The 20,566-nt window shown below is 38.4% G+C and overlaps 1 protein-coding gene across 1 annotated transcript in view; it reads right to left on the bottom strand.

The window, feature by feature from the left end:
• LOC149285538 (ankyrin repeat domain-containing protein 55-like) overlaps positions 1-20,566 on the bottom strand; it is a 38,258-nt gene that overhangs the window by 2,347 nt on the left and 15,345 nt on the right. Inside the window, exons 3-11 of the mRNA XM_089495286.1 lie at positions 15,927-16,057; positions 14,633-14,742; positions 13,399-13,459; positions 11,928-12,056; positions 7,042-7,226; positions 6,515-6,682; positions 5,001-5,653; positions 4,238-4,339; positions 1,512-1,730 (exon numbers count right to left, since the gene is read on the bottom strand). Of these exons, the coding sequence (XP_089351412.1) occupies positions 1,512-1,730; positions 4,238-4,339; positions 5,001-5,653; positions 6,515-6,682; positions 7,042-7,226; positions 11,928-12,056; positions 13,399-13,459; positions 14,633-14,742; positions 15,927-16,057 (1,758 nt within the window). The remainder of the gene's footprint in view (positions 1-1,511; positions 1,731-4,237; positions 4,340-5,000; positions 5,654-6,514; positions 6,683-7,041; positions 7,227-11,927; positions 12,057-13,398; positions 13,460-14,632; positions 14,743-15,926; positions 16,058-20,566) is intronic.

Below are 20,566 nucleotides of genomic sequence, written 5' to 3'. Positions count from 1 at the left end.
CATTTACGTGAGTTCATACGAATTGGATTTACCAATTTGCACAAATCCGAATGCACAATCTAGTTTTCACATACTTTAAAAGGAACCTAAGCAATCATATAGTACATACAGCATAATTACAAACATTCTCCTTTCCAAGGCTCAATAAGACTTGTGATGTAACATTAGGACTTTCCCACAATGTCCCTCAATGCAGTCTTACATGTATGGCACCCAATACTGGAATTGTGTAGCGATGTGGGCAGCACAGACCATGCAGGGACAGATGGCAGTTGGATCATAAGCCCAGTTGCTGAGACTGTCCTAGACTGTTGGCAGCCTTAAAATATTAGGTAGAAAATTATTATAGTACTCAAACATTTAAAGTAGCAAGGCAGTTCTAAAACAGCCAAATATGGCATGGACAATTGCAATAAAACACTAGTAAAAAATGTAAATGTCTCCAAACTATTTTTTTCTGTCATCTGCTTTGTCTGTCATGTATTTATCGATGATCTCCTGAAACATTTCCAATTTTGATCAATCTACATTTTTTCAACCAGATTAGTGTGTTGAAATTCATGTTAATAGTTTTACCCTTTTAGCTTTTGTTTAAATGTAAAAATCTCTTTTAGTATTTTGTTTGCTTTGGACCTCTGGAATACTCACAACAGCTGAGACCCTCCATGGTAGGGAAGTTTCAGGGTCTGATCTACCCTCCAAAACAAGTATATTTGGCAGTTAATTATTTGTTAGTTTATAAAATAATTTTAAATTATGTTGTACAAAGTAGTTCTGCAGTTAGGGGTAAGGAGTTTCTAACCTAGAACCATAGGGCATTTGTCTTTAATTTGTCAGTTAATTTCCAATATGTCTGATTGTTGTACCATCCTGCTAGTAAATCGTCATCTGCAGACCAGGAGGCTGCCAAAACGATGCGCTATTTCCTTATGCTAATGCAATGCTAATGAAGTCCGTTCCTCCATAGGCTTTCATTAGTCACAGAGTCAGGCTGGGTGATAAAGACTTTGTCATTTAATTTTTTAGTACAAGCCAGTAGGATAAGGACTCAGGGTGTTTGTCTAGTAGATTTGGCTAAAACAACAGAGCAAGAACCCATACACATGGCTAATATGCAGCTGCCTGAAAAAATATAATAACACAATATCATTTGATATTTGCTTTGTTTTAAATTTTATTGGACAATTAAAGTAAATGATTGAATTTAAAAAATAAATACAATTTAATATGCATAATGTCAATTGACCAATATCTTTAAAAGCTTCTGCAATAGTTTCACATATTTTTGGCATGGGAGATCACAAAATAATAACTTATAAAAATGATTACCTTTTAAAAAATAGTAAAAACGTAAATGATGTTCTTTCTCAAGGATAGATACAAGTTTCTCACATCGATTCTTGCCTTGCAGATTGAGATATATTGAGATACATAAAATACACTGTATAACTCCATGTTTCTGACCACCAATTAGTCATTGGGATCCAGTTTCTTTGGAGATTGCATAAGGCTTTCTGTTGCATTGTGCCCTTTCTGGCTTGGAATGGCTGGGAGCACTCGAGTTGATCTGAGAGGTTCTCGTCTTAGAACAGGCAAGAAGGAGTAAAGCGAGTGACTCTGGGGTTTAGAGATGATTAACGGTGATAGATTAGGTCCAATTCTTAAAGAGTTTGAAGGCAGAGACATAGACTTCTTGACACCCTGACAGACTTGACCAGATGGCAACTGGACTGGAAAAAGGAAAGATATTTACAGTATTTATCGGTTGTGATCAGAAACATGGCACACGCCAACTGGTAGATTGTATTGGGTTAGACTTACAAGGGAACTGTCAACATCACCGATTTTGGCTTGTAATATTGACACCATTATATGAGCTATAAACTCTGTATATCGCTGATAATGACTTATGTAAGAGATACAAATCATATTATAATATCCCTTTACTTGTTTAGTTTCAACAGTTTCTCAAAGCTTTGGCAGTGTATGGGGTCTGCCGAACTCGCACAGAATGACATTGATACATTAAGCAAAGATTGTGCTGTTTGTAGTTACAATGCTCGTGCAAAATGAATGATTTTATACTGCACACGCTCTAAATGATTAGGTATCTGATACATAGAAACATAGAATTTGACGGCAGGTAAGACCCATTCCGGCATCTAGCCTGCTCCTTTTTCCTGACCCACTTCATTATATCTATTCACATCTCATGCTCTTTTCTGGCCTGAAGCTCTTTCTAGTTAGGTGACCCCACTGCGCTCCTGCCTCCACGTGTGTTCCAGTCTAAGTTGGCCCTGTTTGAAGGATTAGTGTTAGAAGGGGTGTTTGCGATTGCACCCCCTGCCTCTACCACTAGTCCACCCCTGAATATATTTTATATTGTTCTCCTAACATAATCTGATTCTACATGAAAGGAACAGTCATACAAAGCCAAAATTTGTTCAAATGCCAATTGAGATGTACATTTCCCAGAATATTTTAAATTATGGGCAAAAACTGTGTTTTAAAACTCCTCCAGCTGTATCAGGAAAATGTAAATTTATGCAATCATTATTTTATTAGACATGTTTATTTGAAGATCTGAATTCACCTGCTAGTTTGGGAACAAAGAATAAAAAATACTCAAATTATTTCAAATAGAGCAGTTTGTATCATTTCACCGTAAGCACCAAAACTTAAACTTGAAAGTAGAACAAAAACAAACAATTAACACTATAAAATACAGAACCTTGTGAAGTATTATGAGCATGGGCTCCTTCATGTCAAACAGACAAAGAAACAAAGAAGTAACTGACAAATATTAATTTAGAAAAATGTAAAAACTAATATATTTTCATGAATTTGTATTGAACCAATTAGTATAATTTTCTAAACCATTGTTGATAAGTTTTGATTCTTTTAATGCTTTAATGTTGTGATTTTTATGAAGGTCTGAAACTCGGATTTAAATGAATTTGAAATATTTGTTTATTCCTTGATTTTGTTGACTTTCTAAACATAGACCAGTGTATTTCACATGATATAAAGGGCTTAGGAATCTGGAGTAAGAAGAGTCAGACCACCAAGACATTCTTTCTTCTTTTGTGAGAATGGTGGCTCTCGCTACGGACACAAATGCATTTCTTTATAGTACTTTATACAGAGTATTTCTATTATATATTGAAAAGAAAAGCATAGTTGCTTTTTATATGAATGGGTAGAAAAGGCGACACACAACTGTAACGAACCATGGATTTACTGAAAGCAAAGTGAAAGAAGGTCTAAGGGACACCCATGCAAAACTTTTTTTATTTAGGTTTTTATTCTCTTTTGCTTCAAGTAACTGAGAAATACTAAGGTACCCGGGCCGGGGGGGCCCCGTGTAGGAATATAATGCCTTTTTGCTGCAGATGCAGACCGTGTGCAAGGACCGTGAGGAAGCAGCCGAGCAGAGATGTCACTGGCTAGTAGACTACCCCCCCCCAAGCAAACAAAGCTGCTGAAGCTGGGAGGGGGCACCAAGTGTAGGTGTGTGATGGAGTAACTGTGTATAAATGTGTGTATGTTAGTGTTTAAAATAAGATAATGATAATTATGTACGTATTAAACAGATTCAGATCTCCACTACGTGAACATGCATTTATGTTGGTATGTATGTGTGTATATATATATATATATATATATATATATATATATATATATGTCTGTGCATATTGGAGTATGTGTTTATGTATATATTAGTGTATAAAATAGTGTAAGCCAGTTTAAGAGAAATCAGATTCAGATGTATGTAAATAGATATGTATTCTGTATTCTACAGAAGCATAAGCCAGGAGGATGCCCGTTGGGCCACAGTCTTGTGATTACCCCCAGGTCAGTGACTGCGAGCACTCCACTGTGCATTTGCCACATACTGAAAAAAAGGTTCCCCTTTAAACGTTTAATTACTTATGATTTAAAAATATTTTAGTTTATGTTTTTTGGAAAAAAAAATATTCTTCCAATTAAAAAAAGAGAAAAAATTTAAACATTTTTATTGCTTTACTTGCTTCGGACCTGTGGGTCAGAACCACTCTGTCTTGCATTTTCAATTGGCAGCTCACTGACTGAGGGGGGATACATAGGAGTTGTTCAGCATCATATGAGAGATCTGCGGCTTTGCCCTGGGCTGTATAATATGTACTCTATACTACCATGGAGATGTATAGCACAGAGTGAAGGGGAAATGAGTTGCTGAACTATACAATTTACTTACCTCTCTTGACACAGTGATCTGGTATTGGAGCTAAATTATTCCGCACTATGTGAAATTCTTTCACCCTCTGTTTTTCCTGGGATGACTGTTGTACGTGATGGCCTACAAGCAAAGTGAGATTATACAGTGAGATAACCAGAGCATTTACAGAGTCAGGCAATAGTGACCCTTGTTTAATAACCAATTCATGAGACATGAGGAACAAAATATTGTATAGAAACACAGCACGTGCAGGATGATGCAATTCTTGTTATTAAAATAATACCCGTAATAATTTTGCCAAACTCACACGTCATTTTAGATAAATGAGGTTTATTTATTTTTCTAATCTGTAATTACCATTAAAAGCCATAATAATAACAATAATCCGTGCATGTTTATAGGTTCTGGTTCTGATGATGGGGTTAACTTTATGGACCTGGAACAAGGGGGGCTGGAAAAAACTCTACCTCCTTATCAAAGGACTACCAGTTAGCAGTGACATCAATGCAAATGGTCTGGAGCAACATGAGCCATGTCAGACACAACATGCTGGAAAGATAAGATGGATACTCTTGGAGTCTTCACCAGAGGTCAGGGAGCTCAGGGCTAATTTGTGCCTCCTATAATTGGTATATGGGAAAGTGACATTTCCTCTGTAATATGTTGCTAAGTGGCTTATCAACATAACTATAAATATATGATTTTTGTAAATTACGTGATTATAGTGAAAAGTGACCCAAAAGTGACCTGGTTGTGTAATTTCAGAACATTTCTAATTTACCTGTATATGTATTTTCCATCTGAGGAAGGCGAGGAGGACATAGACTCTCCAAATGATTACATTTTTTATGTAAAGCGTGGTCCATGATGACTTTGTCTTGGCGCGGTAAAGTCCATGCATTATTAGATAGGATTTGGTTTGCGGCTACATTCCAAGGATTGTCTTGCAAAGTTTTGCAACTAACTTTATTGTCAAATAAATCATGCTCGCTTTTACTCTTTTGAGATCTGTGTGCAAAATAAAATGCATTTCCTTGCGTTGCATTAGTCACACTTTGTGATGATGTTAAAAACGTTTGTCCGAGAGTAATCGGTGGGAGACTCTGTGTTCTTATTGGAGGAAGACCTTTGCAGTTTTGCTTATTTTCTGGTAAAAGATACTTCTGGGACTCCATAGTTCTCTTTTTGCAATTGACTGAATTTACTATCTCCTCTGGTGGATCTTTACAGTTTGTGTCCAGAATGCAGTCAAAGGTGGTAATAATGTCATCGACCTCTGAGGTCTCTTCTCCATACCTGAGTTTGTCTTTCTGGTGTGCTTTTTTATCTGCTTTCTTTTTCTTGCAAGAAAATATCTGATTTAGCACAGTGAGACGTCCTTCTTTCCTCATGGCTTTACTGCCTGGTGATGTAAGTGTCTGAAAGGGGTCTGGTCTGCTGGAATTATATTATTTGAGAGTTAGTGAAAATATCAAGAAATGCATGTGGAAAATGTACGGTATAATGTTTAGAAGAGGTTGTGTTGACTTTTGTTTTTGCAATTGAGTTTCCATTTATTGTCCAAAGCCTGTTTGTTGAATACGTAATATAATATGCTGGTACTGAGTCAGGCAATATAGTTTAGTTTAAAAGATCAGTATAAAATATGATGGCATGTTTTGGGAGTTGGTGGGGAAAAAAATCAGCTGATGGCATTTACAGTGGATTTTTGTGTACGGCAAGCTGAGTTGGTCTTTTGTAAATGCAAATGTAATATCACTCACATATTGCTGTTTAATGAATGAGCCTAAAATACATTTATCTCACACAAAATATGCCCATTGTTCAGCGAGGTCCAAAACACAAGGTAAGCTCATTTGAGCCGGGCCCTCCTCACCTGTTGTTTCTGTCATCTTGTCATGTTATATACTACTTGCTATGTCCTGTCTACCCTTTGTGCAGCGCTGCGGGATGTGGGGACGCTATATAAAACAATTATTAATAATGTCAAAACAGAAATGCATAGAAAAGAGAATAGAACAAACCACCTATTACTGTGAGGACTTGTGTGCATGTAGCTAGAGATACACTTTGGGACCACAAGGCATGACCCTAAAAAAGTAGCTTTTCTCTTAGTTGATCTGGCATTGAAACATGGAAATTCTGCACAACTACATAATTAAATGAACAGAGACAGATGGTACGGAAGGTCCTGCTAGCCAGAGCTTACGGTCATTCTCCAGAGCGCATTTGTTTGTTTCGTTTACTTTTCACTACATTAGCAGACAAAAGGTGTTTCACGGATTGGAAAATTACCTATTTTCCTGGGAAAGCAGTTTAATGCAAGCTGTATGACCACAGTACATGGCATATGTCAAGGGAGTATTCTCATTGATATCCCTGGGGTTAATATCCACACCAAGGTTTAAAAGTGTCTGGACACATTCTGATTTGCCTGCTGCTGCCGCCCAGTGTAATGGAGTCCTAGAACGGTAATTAAACAAAACAAAAAAAGAAACTAAATTACTCACGGCTTCACCATCTACAAGCGCATAAACAAGAAACCTGTCAATATCCCTAATCAGATATTGCGATGTGTTTATTTAGTTAGTATGTAGCAATAATTTGCTACGTCGACGTGCCCACCAACCCTCTGCCATTGAACTCAAATAAGTTGAAATAGTTCTTAATCTAAAACAAATACCTCTGTAACAATTACATGTTGAAATGCTAACGCTTGAGTTGGACAGGTGCGGTTAGTGTTGAAACTTTCAGTGTGGTAACAATGTTTTACACTTTGAGATATCAAGCGCTATACAGAACATTTTGCTTTCACTGTTTACCTGTCATCCACATCTAGAGCCTGCAGGTTGCATTCGGGGACTCTGGCCAGCTCACAGATAATGTCGCTGTAACCCGCAGCAGCCGCTATATGCATACATGTCTTCCCATTCTCATCATCATAGTTGATCGTGGACTGACCCTGCTGATGATCCAGGATGATTGAGCAAAGAGCTCTGTTTCCACTCTGAAAGCACAGTATAAAGGGAAAAGCTATGGGGACATTTTGTTAACTAATTCTTATAGTAATTAACACCTAGCATTTGCCCCAGGGCCCATGGTGGCATGGGCATACATGATAACTAAGTTATGGTTGAAAAGAGGGACAGAGTTCCAATTTCTTAATTCTTGCCCCAGATCCCAAATTTGACCAGTCCAAATCCATTTTTCTTTATAATGTCTATTTTTTCTATTTTACATTGGTACAGTGTCTAACCTCTCATGTCTGACAAAATGGGGATTTTAGACTTTTCCAGTTCTTAGCTGTTTTTAAAATTATTAAATAACTTATTTTCTAAATGTAGAAGTACCTTATTAGGTGAAAAGCACTGTTGACATGGTCATTTGCTTTAAGCCCGTACGGAATCTTCCAATTTAGGTCCTTTCCCCATGTTTCTAATGCCTTGAAATTGTTCATTGTATTACCCATCTTAATCGTTAAGAAGTATTTTGATATCGCTTTTATCGGTTATGGCTGGGCAAAGAAAGTTGAAAGAAGATCAAGAAATTTAGAGTTGTCAATTTTTAGATGTTTATTCAGAAGAGGATTTTACTCTGAAAAAGGTCCTTGTTAGGCAGCGAGAAATCTGATTGTAGTTGGTAGAAGCCTTGGTTTCTGAATCTATAATGAGATCTCTTAAATATTCTATACCCAGGTCTCTCGACTGTTTGATATTCTCTATAATCCATTATAAGACATCTATTGGGAGACATTCTAGGACTTAATTCTGCATTTTATTAAAATCAAATGTATTTAAATAATTCATTAAAAATATTGGTGAAAAACTAAAGATTTTGTTGTGGTATTCCTATATCTATTATCTTTTCCTACTGTCCACAGAAGTGAAGATAATTTATAATATCTGATTCCATCGGGTACTAGCTTCCAAATTTAGCGTCCTCTTTTTTGATGAACTATCATACAGGCATTTAATATTGGTGTGATATAAGCAATACCTTGCTCAACAATGTTGTTAAATGTTCATGCTAAATACTTTACAGAATTCATTAGTAAATCCCCCTGGACCCAGTGCTTTAATAATCTTCAGATTATCTATAGCTCTAATAATCTTTTCCAGCATAAAGGGTTTATTAATTAAGTTGAATTGATCTGACAACACCTTGGGCATTTTCTTCTTTTTATAGTATTCTTGCACATGAGCCTTTTGCTTATCAAATTGGAAATTATAAAGATCTTGATAAAATGCGTTGAATGCGGCACTATTTCTTTCTGGGGTCAAACATATCTCATCATTAGTTTTGATTTTTAAATATTCTCTGGAAAATCTTCTTACCTTTTAGTTTATTAGAATTATAATCAGCTTTATTACTTTTATTATACCTTTGAGTTTTTAACCCCTTCGTGACAAAGGCTGATTTTACTTTTTGTACCCTTCGTGACAATGGCCGTTTTAACATTTCTGCGCTACTCGTGTTTAGCTGTAATTTTCTTCTTTCCCGTTTTACTGAACCCACACACATTAGATATTAATTTTTTTCAGGACAATAAGGGCTTTCTTTAGATGACATTGTTTTGATTGTATCATATTATTTACTATTAAAAAAAGTATAAAATATGGTGAAAAATTTAGAAAAAAATGACTTTCTAACTTTTAATTGAAAAATCTTTTACTCATCTATAAAAGGTAATGAAAAAACCTGCTAAATAGATTCTACTATTTGTCCTGAGTTTAGAAATACCCAATGTTTTAATGTTTTTTTGCTTTTTTCTACACATTATGGGGCAATAAATACAGGTAGCGTTTTGCTATTTCAAAGCCATTTTTTCCAAATCTGGTAATTCTTCCCCCCATGTGCCATTTCGGGTATCTTTGAAGCCGGCCAATGCAATTTACCCCATCAAGTCATATATTTTTGAAAACTAGACACCCCAGGGTATTTCAAATGCTAGTATTTTAACTCTTTCCATGCACCATATCTACCACCAGTCTTTGTCAAACTTTGTGGTAGTCATGTTTTTGCATTTGTTTTTTCACACACATTTTACTTCAGGTATGAATTAAAAGGTTCTCGTATATGTCACTATCACAAAACACCCCAATATGTGTTCAGCAACATCTCCTGAGTACAGCGATACCTCACATGAATGATTTTGCCTGGCTGTTTGGGGGCAAAAGGGCCACATTTGGGGCATGCACATTTTTCAATGTTGAACTTTGGCATTTGGGGATCCACTGCCCATGCCCTATTTGGTACATCTTTGAGCCGGGCCATTTCAGTGTGCCCAACAAAACCATATATTTTTGAAAACTAGACACCCCAGGGTATTTTAAATGCTGGTATTTTAACTCTTTGCATGCATACATTTTACCACCAGAATTTTTTCAAAGTTTGCAGTAGTATTCTTTTGTGTGTATTTTTCCCCCACACACCTATGTTATGTATGAATTTACAGCTCCTGGTATATGCCGCTGTCACACGACACCCCAATATGTTTCGGCAACATCTCCTGAGTACAGTGATACCCCACATACATGGGTTTGTCATTTTTTGGGGGAACTAAAAGGCCACATTTGGTACGTGTGCATTTTTCTAATTGGAAATTAGATGCGTGGCCATCCTTCCCCCCGTGTTAATTGGGACATTGTTCAACCCGGCCAATTAAATTTATCAGATCGTACATTTTTTAAAAGTAGACACCCCACGGGCATTTAATATGCCAGTATTTTAACTCTTTCCATGCAAGAATTGTTTTAAGCTAATATGCTAATTTTAGGACTTGCTCACAAAAATATATTTTTTATATATATATTTTATATTTTTTTTTGCCTTTTTTTTAAAAAAAATTCAACTTGAAGGTTCCCCTGATAGTGACATCAGTGGGAAATTATTTTTACATTTTACTGTTTTTTTTACTATTTTTTTCTAATTATTATTAATTTTATTTTATTTTTTAATTTATTTTTACTAATCACACTGTGATTAGAAAGCTGGGCTCCATTGACTTGCATGGTTGAATGCAGTACCTGTATTCAACCTGCAAGTGGAGCCAGAGTTCTCTAGAGGGTCTGGCGACCATCTAGCAAACTTTTTCATCTTTATTGTTTTTTTTTCCCGGGGCGGTCACAGCCCATCCCGAGGTAAGTGTTTGGTGTCGCTGGATGCCTCCTAAACGCTTTTAAAACGGGCATCCGCCGCCATACAATGTATGGCGGATGCCCCGGGGAGGGGCCAGAGATGGCCCCTTAGTGCCGATCGTGGCATTGCTGAATGCCTCGAGGTCGAGGCATTACAGCAACGCCGTTTGGGTGCAGAAAGCGAAAGTAGATCGCTTTCTGCACCCGTTTAAAGGCGTGCCGGTCCTGACATGTTTTTCCGTGACGTGCCCGGACCGGCAATTGTCATCAAGGGGTTAAATATTCCAAATTCTTATTCATTTATGTTGTTTTGGATTTCAGATCTTTGGCAAGATCTAGTTCTAGTTGGTGATTTTCTTGGATAGATTATTCAATAAATTTGAGATATTTTCTTTTTTGTTTAAGATATTATCATTTAAACACCAACTTGTCCTTTGCAGTTTTTTTGTTAGCTGTGGCCAGTACCATAATTACCGCATTATGATGTAATCAAGTTATTTCTTGGATCAGGACCTTTTTTGACTCTATAATGTTTATCAAAAACCAATCTATTTTCAAATGCGAACAAAGGGATTTAGAAGCGAGAATAATCTTTTTCCACAGAGAGGTAAATATGCCAGAAATCTAAAAATTCATATTTTTTCACAATTGATAAGCTTAATATTTTTATTTTTACTCTCTCCTTTCAATTTTTTACAAAACTCTAATTGGACATCTAAAATACAATTGAATCATCCAGCTAACAAAATCCTGTTGGATTTTGTCAATTTTACTAAAGACATCAGGAGCATAGATATTAACTAAACAAAAACTGTATTTCTGTATCTTACAAAGTAAAATAACAAATCTTCCCCTTTCATCTCTCTCCTGATAATTAATTTTGATTTGTACATCTTAAGTAAATTATATGGCCACTACTTTTCTTTTACCTTCACCGTAGTAAACCTCTCAGGGGTAAAACGCAGGCTATCTATCTTCCTCCGTTGTGTTTCTGGTATAAACAGATTTGAGTCTGTTTAATATAGTCAAAAACTATTGTTTAATCCCTGAGTGAATCCAAAGCATTATTATAGAGGTTCTGCTCAAATGCATTGCCTCCAGCTGGAGGAATTTAGTGTTCCATTGTGTACTTTGGTATTTTTTTTCATACTTCTCATTTGCGTTCAGTCATTTATTTTGTTGCTTTTTGTACATTTTGTTTTTAAGTTTCTGAAACAATCAGCAGCTGAAGTTGGCTTAAAATGATCATTACAGTGGTTTTCTAAATTCAACAAAAGAATTCTTAAAACTGATGTTTAAACTATTAACAATTCTGAAATAAATACAAAGGTTGCAACGATACAGTGTCATCTAGAAAATATGTAGTTTCCCATATGAACAAAATAACATGAAAGTAAACAAGACTATTACACTTTCAAATCTGTTATGTGCTTTGATAAGTGATATTCAACAAAAATGCAGGACAAAGACATGAATTATTGATGTGAACATGGAAATTAAAAAAATGGAAATTATAATCCACATAAAAAAAAAATCTAAATTCTTTTTATAATGTAGAACACATTCTATACCTGTACTGCCCAGTGAAGAGCTGTTTTGAAGTCCTTGTCAACCAGAGTAGGATCTGCTCCCTTTTGTAAAAGGCATTGCGCATGTTGTGGTCGGTTATGGAAGGCGGCCCAGTGAAGAGACGTCATCCCCTGTCGTGAAAATCATTACAAAAAAACTTCAGTTCAGACTAAAGCTAAAACTATGAAATAAACTACCTCGTACTTAAAAAGGGCACGATGGAAGAGTTGATGTGACTTACATGTAACATAAATGGAATGTACGTTTGGATGATTTGGATGAATAGTCATTGGATGATTTACCAAGTCTGAGAGGGTCTGCTTTTCTACTTTTTTGAAAATTAGTTCTGCTGCTCTGTAAAGTAACCTTTGGCTACTGTGCTAGAATTCAAATAAAGACAGAGGCTTGTGACAACTGTGACCCCTATTTGAAAATGTGTAGAGCCTCCCCAAAAAGATTACAGTGTACTGAACAGAACTTCAGTTTAATAGATAGACCAACGTGCAAAAAAAACCCATTGATCTTTGGAGTTGCACTTAAAATACATATTTCAATACGAAGAGGCCTACAAGATACAATCTTTATGATATACAAAAAAAAGTAGGCACACAAAATATTTTAGACAAAAAGAATGCAGGCTTGCGCTATAGAGAAATGTGGTCAATGCCAAACTGTATCCACAGTGTCTGTTTGTCAGCAATTGTCTACACATTGTTCTTCTTCTGGTGTGCGGTAAGTGTTAGTTTTGTGTAATACATTATATATTTTTATGCCTATAAAAGCACACTACCCTTTGCACACTTTGCTGTAACTCAATCGCATAACACAAGATCCTATCAACTCTATAATGATTCTTACCCGCTTTCATACCAAAGAGACAATTTTACATATAAGTCAGCAATATTTGATTCATGCCTGGTATTAATAAAAAGAAACCATTAGCCGCATCGCCTGTATCACAGGGATCTCCTGAGCACCGTATGGCCCGGCACCAAACAGCACAGCGAGGACCTACTTTGTTGCAGTTTGAATGCCACGATTGTGACAGAATGAGCTGTCATACAGGGGCCCAAGGTACTCAGAGATGGCTCCAGCCTGGCTGCCAACCAGGCAGGAACTCCATTGTTAAACTAATCCCATTAACAGGATGGCTACCAGGGGATTAAAGGTTGGGTTGTCTACATGTTTATCAATGTTAATTTATGTTAATGAAGTTCTGTGGCTATATCAGTCCATGTTTTACATCAATAAACTGTTCATTCCTGCTGTACTCAGTTCAAGGTAGTTGTGTCTACTTATTGGTTACACATAGCAGGGTTCCAAGGTGCGCATGCTGACTGGTGCTGGAAGTGATTCCGGGGACAACAGGAGGATACATGTGGGTGATCTCTGGGAGTTACCACAGCTCTCTTGGTGAACTCGTTACAAAGATGTTTCTAACTTAAAATGTGATCAGCTAAGGCAGTTACGCACCTCATTGTCCTGGTGATTAACCTCACTTAAAGTTGACTGTTGCAGCAGGACATTTAAAAGCCTACAAGAAAACAAGTCAAGTTAAGGTTACCGATATTTAAATGTACTATAATTAACAAAGCAGTCAGTAATATCATGTACAGAGTCCCAAAGTGCTGCTAAGGGTGCTTTTCCTTCCAAATATTGTGTGTGCGCAATATAAAGGTTGTTGCTGCATTAATGGATGCCATAGAAAACAAGTTTGAGATAAACTCACTGAAGACAGACAGACAGACACTCTATAGCCTGTCCTACGGTGTATCCCCACTCTGGAGCATCTCAAGTTTTAGCTCTCTTGTGCCATTACAGAAGGAAAATCCTCATTAACATATCAGAGAGATCAGTCTCTGCACGAGGGAACCAACAACCCCAGATGTACGTTTCGGCCGTCATGGGCTTCGTCCTGCCCGTCCTCTGTGAGCTTATGTCAAACTTGTTTTCTATGGTTTCACTAATGAAAGCTAGAAAATAATTACTGTATCCTGAAAATAAGTCTGAATAAATTAAAATGAGCAGCAAATAAAGATAACACTAATAGGGTGGTTTTTAGTGCCGTATTTGAGTATGGTTTTATCACAGATGTGACAGTTCTCCTTAATATTTCCATTGGTATCTAGAATTATATGTACGAATTTGAAGGTCTACCAGAGCATATTTGCAATACTCAAGCCTACTGTGGTTTCTTAACAGCAACTCCTCTTGATTTGGTTTTCTATAAATGTTTACATTTTTTGTCTATAAATATGATAATGATTTATAGAAAGCATAACTTACATAACACGTTTTATTTTCAGGCAAATGTGATAGCAACAGAACAGGAAGGAATTAAAGGGGTACTCATGATACATGCAATATTCTAATATGTTTTTGTGTTCTCTTTATTTTTGTTTGTTTTATTGTTTTATAAATGAAATAATACACTCAATTAATATGAAGTCCCGCATTAATGTAAAAATATATATGAACAGCCTTATAACTCCCACTTCCAAAAATGGATAAATAAATATTTCTGAGTATCACACACATACAGATATGTATAATGCAAGAAAAGGTGAACAAATCCATTGTGTTTTAAGAGATGTATAATTAAATCCTTTTCTGTGCAAGCAAGTAAATTACTGTATTTTCTTGGTTTGGGTGTCTAGAACTGATCTGGAAAAATAGTTAAAAGCCACAAATTGTGTAATTGTTGCACCTGACATCAGACTCAGCGGTGGCAGCATGCAGTGGAAGTCTGCCGTTTTTATCAGGTATGTTTTGCTTCGCGCCATTCCTGAGTAGACTTACACAGCCTTCCAGCCATCCCTGCAATTGTAAAAAAAAATAAAATACATGTTTGATGCTGCGTCTTTTAAAGAGATGAATCCCAGATTGTAAAAGTGCCTGCAGTAATAAAAAAAATTGCAAGAAATCACACAACACATTATTTTCATTATCATTAATGATTTCAGCGGTTGGTCTGACAAGATCAACACTTGAGTTTTACACCAGGAAAAGTGAGCATTCTAGATGGGCCGAATGGTTCTTGCCTGCCGTTGAATTCTATGTTTCTATGTTAAGGCCAACACATCAAATTAAAAGAATGTGTGATTTACACAGGATGCATTATTTCCAGTAAAAGTAGAAAATCTGTGATTAAATGTAGTCATAATATAGAAGAATATCAAAAATGATTCCAGTTACAGTGGTAAGGTACAAAACGAAATCGCACTGCAATTTTAGTTATTTTGGGGGGGTTATAAATAAATGACCATGGGTGTGTTTTGAATGTATGAGTATAAATATATTGATTATCAGTTCCCAAGAAGTCTGCCCTCGGACATATGGGAGATACATTTACATTAGAATATAATAAATAACATAATATATTAAAACAAAACAGCAAACAGTGTGGTATGTGCATCAGCAGGTTATGTGTAAGTTATTGATGTAAAATTGATGTAAACTAAAGAGATAAATATTACAAGTTCAGTTACAAGAAGCTAACTCCAAGAATGCAGAAGTAGGAAAAATCAGAAATGCATGCAAATGTAGTGAATTACAGAATACACAACATAAAGTTCCAAACACAATGGAAACTTAAGTATTTTTTACACTAAATATGGGCAGTAGTAGTTTTTGTGTTCTTTAGCCAATGGATACAAGTAATATGTATTTAATTCTAGGTATGTTTAAAATATGTAAAAAAAAAAATTATCACATCATTAAATATTAATGTGTGCTTATAATGTGTAACAGAATTATTTTGGATGAGAGTAAATAAATGTTTGATGCCCTTCAAGAACGAGTACATCAGCAACGCCATCTCCCCCTAGTATTCTTTCTACCATCTTCGCCCCGGGTTTTCTTTACTACTATGTCCTGCATTGGTTTTTTCATCTTACCCTTGCTTAGACATGTATTGGTATTCGCCAACCTATGCAACAATGTGAAAACTATATTTCCTTATTAATATAAGCATATGGTTTTATAGAGTGAAATAATCCTACCAGGTATGTTGCAAGGGATAGACTAGTTCGGCCGCAGGCATCTTGAGTATTTATATTAGCTCCCATTTTCAACAATAATTTTACTGTATCCACCTGACGTCCTGAAACAGCATGCATCAAAGGTGTGCAACCTGGAAAAGAATATAATACAGTTAGAAAAAAAACTACTTTAAGCCATAGTACAATTAGTATTAATGTTTACAAACTTGTAAACTTGACCTTGTCATCATATATGTCCATAGCAATAATACTCAAATAAAATAATAATGATATCATCATTAACATTATCATTAATGTCTGGTTCCATATCTGAAACTAATCTGCACTAAAATGAATTTTAAAGATAAAAATATAGAAGACTTTTTTTTTTTTTTTCAATTCTCCGTTTATTGAAAAAGTAACATTGCATAAGTTGGTGAACATAGTACATCAGGCATCAAAACACAATTGTACGCATCGGGCGAGTATTACACTAGACGGTAGAAGTTCGAAAAGACATATCGGATGACAAATATACGTCAAATGCGACAAAGATCAATGTACCATACAGAAAGATACAATGTGCATAATATCATAGGTACAATGTCACAGGGTATGGCAGCAGATGAGCTTGTACCGGAGAGTTGCCAAGATGAAACAAGCGAGAAAACAAAAACAATAACATCAACAATACCGCACGTGAATGGACGGGTGGATGGATGGAGCGCCGTCTCCAAGAGCGTACTTATAGAATGGCGCCGTAGTAGAACAAAACATCAGGATCAGAGGCGAATCATATGCATACATGTCAACAAGCAACCTTAGTCTAGATCAGGGGAGGCTGCAACGAAGCAACCCAGAACGGCCTGAAAAGAGGGAGAGGCCAAGAATTCCCTCCAGGGTAACCACTTCAAGCCATTTCTATACCCAAAACCCCTGGAGGTCATGACCAAATCCTCCATCTGACATATGAAATTGACCTTCCTCAGCCACACTGAGACAGGCGGGGGCAAAGCCCGTCGGCCAAAAACAGGGGATGGTAGCCCTGGCTGCAGAAACAAAGTGGATGGTGAGTGACCTCTTGTAGGAGCCCAGGCTAGAGGGGCCGTGATGTAAAAGCATTGCCTCGGGGAGGCCTGAAAGGAAGGGTCGTCAACAGCCCGTATCACCGCGGCCACAGCCGCCCACAGGGGCTGCACCAGGGGACAGGACCACCACAGGTGCATATAGGAGCCCTCAGCGGATCCACACCTCCAACACAGGGGGGAGACCTGTGGAAGGAAGCGATGGAGCTCAGCGGGCACCCGATACCACCTGGTGAGGAGCTTATATGCAGACTCTTGCAATCTACTAGAAGTAACCCCCCTAAGGGCGAGCAAAATCATCCTATCCCAGTCTGCAGACTCAAATGAACAGTTCAGATCCTTCTCCCACAGGCTGAGAAAGTACGGTTTTCTAGTGGTACGGTACGTCAAAAGGAGTTTGTAAAGTTTGGAGAGAAGATGTGAATGTCTAGAGGGGTCCGAACAGAGCAATTCAAACGGCGTCAGTGGTCTGGTCAAGTCGGAGGAAGGGGATAGGGAGGACAGATAATGCCTGATTTGGTGGTAGAGAAATGTGGCCCCAAAGGGGACCGGGGTGGTAGGTATAAAGTCCGAGATGGGGCGGACCGAGTCCCCAGTGAAGAGGTGGGAAGCCCGGAGCACCCGCTCCCGTGCCGGCAGGAGAAACTGTATGTCTGCCTGGGTTAGGCCCGGGGGGAAGTCAGGGTTAGACGAAACGGGGGACAAGGGGCCAGGGCAAGTCGTGAGGGGGTACTTGGTGAGGATCCTCTGAAGGACACGGAGCGTCAGGGCAACGGTCGGGTGATTAGGGATAGTGGGCTGGCTATGGTGACGTGGTAGCCATGGGATGGCAGCAATATCCAAAGGGAAGAGGGAATTTTCAATATGCACCCATTGTTTGTGGGTGCAAGACGTCCACTCCGCCACCCTCCGTAGATGGGAGGCGACCCAATAGCCCTCGACGTCCGGGAGGCCCAAGCCAGCCTGTTCCTTAGTACCAATCAAGTATGTGAGGGCCAACCTAGGGGGGCGATTGGACCAAACGTAGCCCGAAAAGGTCCTGGTCCATTTCTTAAGGTACGATTGCGTCAGATAGACAGGAAGAGACTGGAGTAGATATAGAAGGCACGGGAGGATATTCATCTTAAGGACTCCTACCCTCCCGAACCAGGAGATGTGGTTGAAGGACCATTTCTGAAGATCCTTGGTGACTGAGGATAGCAGGGGGGTGAAATTCACCTCCACCAGCATAGATAAGTCCCCCGGGATATGAACCCCTAGGTAAGTTAGATAGGAATCCGTCCACCGGAAAGGGTAGACAGATTGTATCTGCGATTTAACAGAGGGAGCGACATGTATACCCAAAATTTCCGATTTTTGCAGATTTATTGTATATTGGGAGAGGTCGTGGAACTGGTGTAACTCAGAGGTGAGATGCGAGAGAGAGGAAAGTGGATTTGTGACAAAACATAGCATATCATCGGCATATATGGAAAGTTTGTAGTCCACACCCGCCACCGATAGGCCAGTGATAGAAGGGTTTGCCCGGATGGCATTGGCCAGGGGTTCTAAAGATAAGAGGAAAAGGAGGGGAGAGAGAGGGCAACCCTGCCTGGTGCCATTAGCCAGGGCAATTTTATCGGAGAGGGTACCATTAACACGGACATAGGCTGAGGGAGAGCAGTACAGAGCCCGAATAAGTTGAATGAACCTGGGGCCAACGGCTAGCTTCTCTAGGACTTGAAACAGGAAGGCCTTCTCAGCGTCCATTGACACCAGGAGAAAGGGAGTGTTGTGTGAGTGAGCCAGTGCCATCAGGTTCAACACCTTGAAGGTATTATCCCTGGGCTGGGGGAGGAGGGGATTGAGCCGAAAAGAGAGGATTTTGGCGAGGATTTTGAGGTCAACATTGATAAGCGAAATTGGGCGGTAGTTGCCACAAATCTCAGGGTCTTTGCCCGGCTTCGGGATGACTGTGATGTGAGCGGTGTTGGTCTGAGGATCAAGGGGAGTCCCAGAAGCCAGGGCATTAAATAGGGACACCATGTGGGGACCGAGAGGGCGTAAAAATTTGCTGTAATAGAGTGGGGTGAAACCATCCGGACCCGGGCTCTTGCCCTTCGGAAGGGACTTAACCGCCCTCTCCACCTCCTCCAGGGTAATAGGTGAGTTAAGGCCAGCCCTGTCATCTACAGAGAGTCTAAGTTTAAGGTGCTTATCTAAATAGGCTGCTATGAGAGTAAGCTTAGCGTCATCTGGGGCTTTACCCCCAGTTAGGTTGTAGAGCTTGGAGTAGTAAGCGGAAAAACAGCGGGCGATATCCCTCGTGTGATGATGCAGGGTACCGGACGCATCTCTAACCTTGGGGATGTATGTGGCTGCCCTCTTGGCCCGGAGGGCCCTAGCGAGGAGCTTTCCGGGCTTGTCCCCCAACTCATAAAAGTGTCTCCTGGTAAGGAGAAAATTCCGCTTGACCCTGGAGTCCAGGAGGGCAGAAAAATATAGAAGACTTTTTAGTAAATGAGCATAGCCCACTACTGGTATGTCAACTTTTGTAAGGTAATGGGATAAAATGTATGTCCGTTTTTCAAGAAACAGTTCCACTGGAGAAATAATTATATTTCAAGACATGGCATGATGTAATGAGATATGGTACGAGCATGAAAATACTGTATTAATTAACTTGTATGGCTTGCGTCAGGGGACTCCAGTGTATAAAGAATATTTTCATCCAACTCTTAATACTAATCATTGCATTTGGATGTTATGGTGATTGGTCTAGAATTACTCTTTATAAATAACTTATAGGATACAAACTGATGCTCGTATAGGTTGTGGGTATGTTAGGAGCCTGGGTTCCATGGATCACCATGAAACTCCAATAACTGCACCTTGGGCCAGTTGGTGGCAATGACTGAGCTGTCTGCCTGAATTTTTTTTCACCTGATTCTGTAACGAGTGTCACTTTTGCTCCCTTGTTAACCCATCCATATAATAAATATTGTAAACATAACAGCATTCAATTTTTTTGTGCCCATCAAAGAACTGAGCAGTATTCTGGCTGCACCATGCCGGTTAATTTCAGTAGGTCCTTTCAAGATCTCAGTAGAATCTTTATACAGCCTGTGTGTTATTATTATGATTATTTTCCACGCTGTGCTTGTTGAGAAGTACTTTACAATCAGCTGATTTGGAGAATGAACAAAAAATTACTTTCTTGGCTCTTGGCTTTAATTAGCTTGGAAAAACAGACGTTCTCCGTAGCTTTTTATGCCAGCTATAAAGTCTTCTCTGAACGGCTAGTGTAAGGCCAAACCAACACGAAAAAAAGGAGAGGATTTTTATTAGCAATGTTGCAAAAAAAAAATTTTTACTTTATCGTAAAAGCTCCAGAACTGGCCAGTACACAAGACCCCGAGGACTGCAATTATCATGCTTCTAAACTGAAAATCTACACTGTTTTATTTAATTAAAAAAATGAATCCAGCAAGGAGCAGCTTTTATGAGTCTCTGATCAGAGTAGCCACTGAATTTAGAAGTGGCTCCGCTCAGGAGGTCTACTCAGATGAATGCTATTGTAGGAGCTTCTACATTGAA

Source organism: Sceloporus occidentalis, unplaced genomic scaffold, assembly GCF_023333645.1.
Source record: "Sceloporus occidentalis isolate IW3139 unplaced genomic scaffold, rSceOcc1.0.p SCAF_78, whole genome shotgun sequence".
Lineage (NCBI taxonomy): Eukaryota > Metazoa > Chordata > Lepidosauria > Squamata > Phrynosomatidae > Sceloporus > Sceloporus occidentalis.
This window is presented reverse-complemented; position numbering and strand designations above follow the sequence as displayed.